The sequence below is a fragment of the Convolutriloba macropyga genome, chromosome 6 (genome assembly GCF_964194025.1).
Source record: "Convolutriloba macropyga chromosome 6, txConMacr16.3, whole genome shotgun sequence".
In the NCBI taxonomy this organism is placed as follows: Eukaryota; Metazoa; Xenacoelomorpha; order Acoela; family Convolutidae; genus Convolutriloba; species Convolutriloba macropyga.
In genome coordinates, this window is record NC_134473.1 from 19,410,948 (window position 1) to 19,420,760 (window position 9,813).

General features: G+C 35.1%; 1 protein-coding gene across 1 annotated transcript in view; it reads left to right on the forward strand.

The window, feature by feature from the left end:
- The window catches only part of LOC142340838 (uncharacterized), a 30,571-nt gene extending 21,308 nt beyond the window's left edge, over positions 1-9,263 (forward strand). Inside the window, exon 5 of the mRNA XM_075391580.1 lies at positions 8,948-9,263. Coding sequence (XP_075247695.1) covers positions 8,948-9,094 — 147 coding nt within the window. The 3' untranslated portion in view covers positions 9,095-9,263. The remainder of the gene's footprint in view (positions 1-8,947) is intronic.
- The last annotated feature ends 550 nt before the right edge of the window (positions 9,264-9,813 follow it).

The window sequence follows — 9,813 nt, forward strand, 5'->3', positions numbered from 1 at the left end:
TGAGCCGCGGTTCGCTTTCATTTTATCCTGCACTTTCTTGGCACGTGCATTTGCAGCGCAAATGACTTTCTCGATTTACGTATCTGAGCATAAGAATGTGTCCGCTCACTGTTCCTCTGTCAGATAGGATCGGATTGGTATTGTGTCTTCATCTAAATAATGTTTAATTATTTTGTTGTAACTCAAATTTTTAATGTTAAGTTTGGTGGTGATATTTGAAATTGGTGTGTTACATGCTCTACCAAAATGTGCTTCAAATGGTGTAATGTCTATTGTTTTTTGTTTTAAAATTCTTAGTCGTTGTATAATTGCATGTAGTGAATGTTCTAAGTTGAGTTTTTAATTCAGTCGTGTTTTCATACATGATAATTGGCGTTCAATTGTTTGAATAAGACGTTCTAGTAGACCTATTACCCTGTGATCATTTGCTGGTGCATATATAGGTTTAATATTATTTTCTGTACAAAATGTTTCGAACTTTTTTCCTGTAAAACATCTAGCTTGATCTAATCTTACAGTTCTGGGAACCCCATGGCTATATATATATATATATATATATATATATATATATATATATATAGTTATTTTGAAATTTCAATACGTACTGGAAGCGTTATTCACTACTTCTGCTGTAGGGTATTTTGAATATCTATCTATGCTTGTAATAAAAAACTGTTCTATACCCTTTTCGTTGAGCATTGGTCCGCCAAAATCTATTTGTATTTCGTCATTCGGTTCAACACATTTGGTAGAGGTGACCATTTGCAGTGCAGAATCACTGATTATAAATTCTTCCCAATTTCTGTGCAGGCTTTGCACTCGCTGGCTTTTGCCAGTATATCCCAATGATATATGGCCACTAATAATTTTGTGCTAATGCTAGCATCGCGAAGCTCCCAGAATGGGTTGAATGGATGTCTTTGAGCACTGCATCTTTTATCGCCTTGGGTATTGCTATCCTTTCATCCAGACAGATACATCTATGCCTAACACTGAGGTCTCGCCAGTACGAGAAGATGTATGGGCTGATTTCGCGTAGTCTATCGGGATCATTTTGTATAATAAAATCGCGAACTTCCTTAAAGATTGCATCCTTCCCGTGAGGATGGCTAGAAGTTTTTTGCTGAAAATTTTGTTGAGTGCTTCCGTGAAACATATATCGTCTGCCGCGTCGATTAAACTGCCTGATGGAGTGGTTTCCGTATTCGATGACGTATTTGTTGCAAGTGTCGACGGTTTAGTGTCTGAAAAAGGTGACCCCGGCCTTCGTCGGAGTAGATTTATTGGCTTTTGTTTTCGGCAAATTGTTGATTTAATGAACAGGGTTGATTGAGTTGATTGATTTGACAGAGTTATTGGAAGAGGACTGAATTCTGAAATTGTTTTGGGCAAAAAGCGAGTTTTTTTGCCGGTGGTATTTATAATTAGGAACAAGTGTTTTCACGCTTAATTTAGAGTATTTAGGTGGATTGTTTGATTTAATACCATTAATGGGTTTTATTGGGCATAATTGTTCACATTCTTAACCGTCTGACTTTTGCACTGCTTTTCTAGTAAATTTGGTAATGGAATGTGAATTATTTGTTGTGGAGCTATTTAGTGCAAATTCTGATTTTGTATTTTGAAGAAGCATTTGCGATGCTAATGGTATATTTAATTGCGGATTAACTATTGAATTTGAAAATGTTAATTGCGGCAAGAATGGAAATTTCTTTCTGTACTGTAATGATTGTGAGGCAACTGGTTTAGTACTAAATTGTGAATTAGTATTTAATGATGTATGCATTTGCGGTGCTATTAACCGGTTTGATTTAGATGAGGGTAAATGTAACTTTAATATGCTATCAAGTTTTTGTATTGTGTTCTGTTTATTTCTAATTAAGTGTTTCATTGAATTACGAATTTTAGATATTGTTGCTACTACGAAATATTCGTCATATGTGGAAATCTTTTTAGCTTTTGCAAATGGGTTTCGAGATTTATAATCCACTAAGCCCAGTTTTGCTCCCGGCATGTGTTCAATCGTGAAACTGTATGGACGTAATCTGTCTACCCATCTAGAAAGTAGGCTAATGTAAGATATATTTGATCTGTGTTCTTTTAATGGATAAAAATGCCCGATGATCTGTTATGACAGCGAAGTTTTTTTCATACAGATAGTATTTCAAATAGTCAATCGACCAAACTATTCCCAATAGTTCTAGTTCGTTAACACTATAACGTTTTTCTGTTGAGTTTAGAAATGGTGACGGGAATGCTATTGGTTTCCATCCTTCGGTTGTATTCTGTTTTAGTGCTGCTCCCAGTCCTAAACGTGAAGCGTCACATTTAACTCGCGTAGTCTATCGGGATCATTTTGTATAATAAAATCGCGAACTTCCTTAAAGATTGCATCCTTCCCGTGAGGATGGCTAGAAGTTTTTTGCTGAAAATTTTGTTGAGTGCTTCCGTGAAACATATATCGTCTGTCGCGTCGATTAAACTGCCTGATGGAGTGGTTTCCGTATTCGATGACGTATTTGTTGCAAGTGTCGACGGTTTAGTGTCTGAAAAAGGTGACCCCGGCCTTCGTCGGAGTAGATTTATTGGCTTTTGTTTTCGGCAAATTGTTGATTTAATGAACAGGGTTGATTGAGTTGATTGATTTGACAGAGTTATTGGAAGAGGACTGAATTCTGAAATTGTTTTGGGCAAAAAGCGAGTTTTTTTGCCGGTGGTATTTATAATTAGGAACAAGTGTTTTCACGCTTAATTTAGAGTATTTAGGTGGATTGTTTGATTTAATACCATTAATGGGTTTTATTGGGCATAATTGTTCACATTCTTAACCGTCTGACTTTTGCACTGCTTTTCTAGTAAATTTGGTAATGGAATGTGAATTATTTGTTGTGGAGCTATTTAGTGCAAATTCTGATTTTGTATTTTGAAGAAGCATTTGCGATGCTAATGGTATATTTAATTGCGGATTAACTATTGAATTTGAAAATGTTAATTGCGGCAAGAATGGAAATTTCTTTCTGTACTGTAATGATTGTGAGGCAACTGGTTTAGTACTAAATTGTGAATTAGTATTTAATGATGCATGCATTTGCGGTGCTATTAACCGGTTTGATTTAGATGAGGGTAAATGTAACTTTAATATGCTATCAAGTTTTTGTATTGTGTTCTGTTTATTTCTAATTAAGTGTTTCATTGAATTACGAATTTTAGATATTGTTGCTACTACGAAATATTCGTCATATGTGGAAATCTTTTTAGCTTTTGCAAATGGGTTTCGAGATTTATAATCCACTAAGCCCAGTTTTGCTCCCGGCATGTGTTCAATCGTGAAACTGTATGGACGTAATCTGTCTACCCATCTAGAAAGTAGGCTAATGTAAGATATATTTGATCTGTGTTCTTTTAATGGATAAAAATGCCCGATGATCTGTTATGACAGCGAAGTTTTTTTCATACAGATAGTATTTCAAATAGTCAATCGACCAAACTATTCCCAATAGTTCTAGTTCGTTAACACTATAACGTTTTTCTGTTGAGTTTAGAAATGGTGACGGGAAATCTATTGGTTTCCATCCTTCGGTTGTATTCTGTTTTAGTGCTGCTCCCAGTCCTAAACGTGAAGCGTCACATTTAACTCCAACGTCTAGTTTCGGATTGTAGTAACTATTTTCCGTGCTGCTAGCAATTCTTTCTTTTATAGAATTAAGTTTTTAGTGTGTTCTTCTGTCCAAATAAATTTTGTGGATTTTTTGAGAAATGGTTTAAGTGGATGACATAACTGTGCTAGGTGTGGTATGAAGTGGTGAGTTTTGCTTTCAAGTGGTGATATACCAGTTTGGGTAAATTTATACCCCAACCATTCAATTTCCGTTTTGGCAGAGTGACATTTTTGAAGATTAATTCTCAGGTTGTCTTCAATTAATTTTTTTGAGCACTTTGTGACATATGCTATATGATCTGTTTCAGTCCCAGTACTAACAATTATGATGTCATCTCAGAAACAATAGGTGTTTTGTAGGCCTAGCAGTTTATAGTCCATTGCTTTTTGAAATTCTACCGGCATTTCAGTGAGGCCGTTGAATCCTGTTTTAAGTCTATAAGTGCCAGTTGATTCTCCAAAATTAATATTAAAGTTACAGTGTTTGGCAGTATCATTGTGTAGTTTTAATTGACTATAAGCATATTTGAGATCTAATGTGGAAAAAGTATGCTTGTTGACCGTTTTGAGTCTTTATAAGGTGTTGTGAGATTGTGACAATTAGCATGTCAATGTTAGACTTTTGGTATTTGTTTTTATGTTTGGCTATATTTAATACTTTAGAGTCTCATGCCAATTTGATAGATTAGTCTTTCTTAACTGTGATCACGATTGGAGATATGAAATGTTTGTCTGAGCAACTAGGTTATTTTTCGATATGCCCTTCATTCTGTAGACGTTCCAATTCTGCTGTAACCCTAGGTTGGAGATTAATTGGAACGCGCCGACCTTTTGGTGCTTTGTTGTAAACTTTTGATGAAAATTTGATTTCGCTACATGTGTCTTTGAGAGGGCTATTTTTGAGACTAAATGAGGAAATTGTGCCGCGATTGTCTCTTTAATCTTACAAGTAGAATTATTATTATTTTTAATACTTTTACCAATCTCTTGCAAGGCCAAGGCTATTGAAGAGATCTCTCCCGATGATGATTTCGTGACCGTCCTGCACAATTGCTAGGCGATCATCTCTACATGTTCAGTTATTGTATGACACTGTGGCCTCGAGATGTCCAAGGACTTTGATTGGCTCGTTTGAAAAAGTTTTTCATTCCCTCCTCTCTTTCGTAGTGATCCATTTTGCAGATGGTGAAGTTCGAAGAGACTAACTACACTTCCAGACTCGATCATTTCGTTTGCGTGTACTTCGCCAAATTGTATTGTTGCAAGGAGGGGTTCCAGTTGATGAACTGAATCGCAGGAAATGCCGCTACATAAGTATCAGAGTCGCTATCATAGTTAGAGTCATAGACTTGCTCATATAACTGTTGGTAGCTAGTTATATAATTAACGGATTTTTCATCACCACTTTTTTCAGCAGTGTTATCAATTTGATTGACGTTTGTTTGTGGAGGTTTGGGCGTCTGTCCTTGTGATCTCTTTGGTTTTCTGCATTTCCTTGCGAAGTGTCCAATTATACCACAATTATTGCACTTTTTTCCTTTCGCGGGGCAGATTTGTTTATGATTGTAGCTCCATCGTTGGCCACAATTTGTACAAACACTCGTGTATTGGTAGTTTTGGGGTACAGAGGGGTAGCTTGTGAAGTCCTTGCGAGCTGATTAGTAATTCGCTTTGCGATTTCGAGTTTGAAAAGTGTTGACAGCATTGACTGAGTCTGTGGTTAGAGCCAAGTTTTGATTTAACTTTCGTTGATTTTGTGCACGCATTTCCATCTGAATTGCAATTTCGAGTGCTTTGGAAGCTTCAACATTTTCCTTTAGTAACTCTTTTTGAATCTCGTGATCTATCATGTTATGTGTAAAAGCATCTCGAATTTCTTCACTTTCTCGAGTTTTCTTCACTTCCCAAAACTACAACTTTCTGATTGTTCAATTAGACGACATTCAACAGATTCACCCTTCTGTTGTTTGCAAGAATAGAAGACAAAGCGGTCGTACGTGATGTTTCTAACTTTAGTGAAGGAGTCCTCCATTGCTTGCCATAATTCTTTAAATGGCTGTTTTTCTATTTGGAAATGGGGATGTTTGCTTTTGAAAATACGTCGTCCCTCATTTCCAATGCTCAAGTAGAGTAGTGATATTGATTTTTGTTCACAGATCCCCATGGTTTATCTCCGCTCAACATACCAATTTCATCGATCTTTTTGCAACGATTTTGCCTATTTACCTTGAGCTGTTGGTTGCGGGTCTTTCGGTCCCTTTCAGTGGCTTGCGTGTGGTTCTCCACTGGTTCCTCGTGAGTCGGCTCGGGTGGGTATGTTACCGTGGCTGGTGGGTCATTCAAAAGATCTTCAAGCTGAATTTCTTCTTTTGCTAGCAGTGCTAGCTTCCACTGTTGTGTCCATTTATCCCACGTTAGCGGTGGAGTGGCAGTAGGATTTTCCCAGAAAGCGTCGACATGAAGAGGCTTCTTTTTGGGCTCAGTTGCTGACTGCGCCATGTTATACTCAATTACTATTGTTTTAGTCAATTGAGTCGCGAATGCTTATCAAACTACTGAGCTAGGGGAATTGCGTCGCGATTGCCAATTATCTTTATGCTAATTGAATTCTCAACTCCGAAATGGTTATTCGCGGTGCGAATGGCTCAATCTGAATTGAGCAGGCGTAGTTGGAGAGCGATTTATTGAAGTTGAATTGAAGCTCAATTACAGTGATGCAAATTGAAGAATGAAAGTTTTAAGTTACAATTTAAGATTAAAAAGGAAATAACATTTTGTTCACGACATGATCATTGAACAGGAAGAACTCCGCAATTTGTTTACCTTGTGAACAGACATTTTTCTGTCTAAATTATGAACAGACATGAAGTTGCAATAACGTATGATGAACTAAAATAAACTAGCTATGTGAAGCACCTGCTCTTCAAATGGTCAATAAAAACTAAATACGGTGATGGATATATGAGGATAATATCCATACCGTATGACAACTGTCAAAAAATTTTTTGTTGATTTTTGTAGCGCTAGTTTGAATACACACGCGAAGTTAAAAATTCGTCTTCTCCATGAAAGTGCGTCACAAGAGCAATTTTGTTCAACAAGAATTTTGATATTTTGATTATAGACAAACGTAGATTTTAGACAAACGTCTTGCACAATTTGAGAAATTTTTTCCACGCAAACACATAAATTGTTAGAAGAACGCAAAAAATTTTTTAATTTGAATTTAAAAGAAGCCAAAAACAAAAATTGCGATCAATTTTACCTTGACTGTTGAAAAAGTAAGGAAAGGAACAGTGGAATTTTGTCAAAAACGTAATTGGACGGGAAAAAGAGAAATTTTTTAATGACAAGAATCACGATGGTAGTATCATTTTAGAGAACAAATTAAAAATTGAAAATTGCTTGAGTAAGAGTTTTCAAAATTTAGAGATGAGGAATCTGGAAAAAGTGGGAGATCGGGTTTTTTCTAGTTTTGTTGTAAAAGAGGAAATCAATTAACGGAAAATTATTCTAAAAGTTTTATACGAGGCAACTGATTTACTTGGCAATCACAAAGCTCTTGGACTGCGACATTTTATTTCAAGGGCTATCAAAGTTTCTAAGTTTTTGATAGGAAGACAACTACAGGTCCTACTTCACGCTGCTATTTATGAAAAAAAATTCACTTAGTATTTGAAGCTGGCTACTGTAAAGTTAGGAAATGACATTCGTATGTGAGCGGCAAATCATACAGACAATTCATAACAACATTTAATTGGGGGCATTGTTTTGGTGAGAAAAAAATACAGAACACAACAACTCATCAATATAAAAACAAGCAACCGTTCGCTACAACGAAAAAAAGTTCTAACGTGGAGCAAACTTCCTTTTGAAATACGAAAAATAAAATCTCAAACCCTGTTTAAAAGAAGGCTGAAACAGCATCCGCTCCACTAACTTGAAGTTGTGTCATTGAAAATAGAAACAAAGGGAGATCAATTTCGAGGGAACTCTATATACTTCATTGCCTTGTTACATAAACGGGTGGTGTTATGCTGACCTTGCGTGTACCACTGAAACAGTAACAAGGAACTGGGTTAGTTGATTATATAGACAGTAAATAAAGGTATGAGATACAGGAAAAAATTGCAATTTTGTTTGGTATAAACTGAAAATAAAGTAAAAGAAATAAAGGTTTGCTCTGATTAGAAAATATTTCAGTTAATTAATATCAGACATTTTATCACAAAACAAAAATCTGAGTTTCCAATTTTTCTGCTTCAAAAAATTGTCTGTTTTTCACTATCTCTAAAACCATCTCTACTGCGAAGTTTACAATCAAAACAGAAAAGAACAGTTCGAAAACTGTGAAAAAGTTTAAAAAATATCACAAGCAAAGTTTTTTAGCGTTGTTTGTTCTCGAAGATCCAATAACTAACCAATAATACGTACGCTTTTTATGGTAACTAAGTACCGTTGCATCAATTTGAAATCTATACCTATTAATGTATTGATAGTTTCGAGGCTATCAATATTTTTGGAGAACAACCTTTTTAAAAATCAATGAAATTGTTGCTATTATATGTCTGAATTTCAACACGACAAATAATACAAATTTGTTATAAAAATTTCCTTTGATTGCGCTGAACACTTATCAGAGTTCCCAGATGATAACATTGAAATTCATAAAAAAAACGTTTTTTGTATATCCCATTTTTTCAAAAAGCAAATATATTTTTTATTGCGATCTGGAGTTTTCTCTTAATTTCAACTGAAAAAAAAACTAAAGTTCGAAAACAAGATTTTTTCCCTCAAAGATATTAATTTTTTCAGATCATTTCGAAGGACTATCGAACGCTGATGACGTAAGGAATGAACCGATTTAGTTAACAAAAATGAAACAAAGCTCGCTCTCAAAAATTGGAACAGCTTAAGTGCAAAAAAAATATGAGCCAAAGTGTGCTAAAAGTGCACAAAAGTTCCACTGATGTTGTAGAAAGATCGATGCTTATTCAGAGAAGTGATAGCTCTTTTGTTATCAGGATAACTGTTTTCTAGCAAGTTCATCGACAAAAAGCCTTTATTCAGTCATAAATTCTGTTATCACGGGAGTTAATTAAGCTTCGAAACCACCCCCGTGAATCACCAATTCTAGCTGGACTATGGGCAGTGTATTTAAAATAAATTGTAAATATGGTAATGATACATAGAATAATTCGATGTCTAGAATCGGGGTGTACTTTCTGAAATCGAAAAAATAGTTTAAGTGCACTCGCAGTTTAATATATTTTGGTTGAATTGTTTCAGATTACTATCGTTGTGGTAACTATGGCGAAAATCGTGAGAGAATGGCTCAAAACACGAACACAGCGGAGGCAACAAAAACAGCAGTCAACAACTCCCGAAGTAGTTTCCTACAGCCAAGCGGATGTCAGAGGCCATGAAAAGTTATAAGATAATTATTATAAAGTATAAGTATAGTTATTGTAAACTAAGTTTGACATAACATTATTTTACCATATAGCTCCACGGTTGTCAAGTTATTATCGCTATCCTATAAGTTCAATAAATGTCACGCCTTTGAAATTTTAATAATCTCCCAGTAAATATGTTTTGATTGCAATCTTTTGATGATAAGTAATTATTACAAGATTTTATATACTCATATCTTAAAGTTTTTGTGAAGCAAATTTTCTGTATTTGAAAAACTGATAATGTCCTGGTAAAAGATAATCATACTGAGGGCCTCAAAGATTGCCATGTTTAGCAGCACTCTTTTTGCACCATTTTAGCAAAAGGTTTGTTGAATGGTTCACAGTTTAAAAAATAAAGTTGTTTTCTCTAAAAAATTTTTGTGCAAATAATGATACCATAAGTACAATATTTTTCGGCTCTGGTTATAAGGTTATAAACTACTTCATAGAATTCATTATAGCAGCAATTCAGTTTATCTTGGAAGTGTCATGTAGTAGCTTTCGCAAGCGAAGATGAACATCAAAACAAATAAACAACAGCTACCGAGTTTTATATTACCTCAGTTCTGGAAAAAAAATTCAAGTAAATTCGATTTAAATTTTGTTTGTGTGTGTGTGTCAATGTGTTTGTGTGTGCGTGCGTGTGCGTGCGTGTTTGTTTTTTTTAAAATCTCAAACATGTAAATTCGAATAACCCCA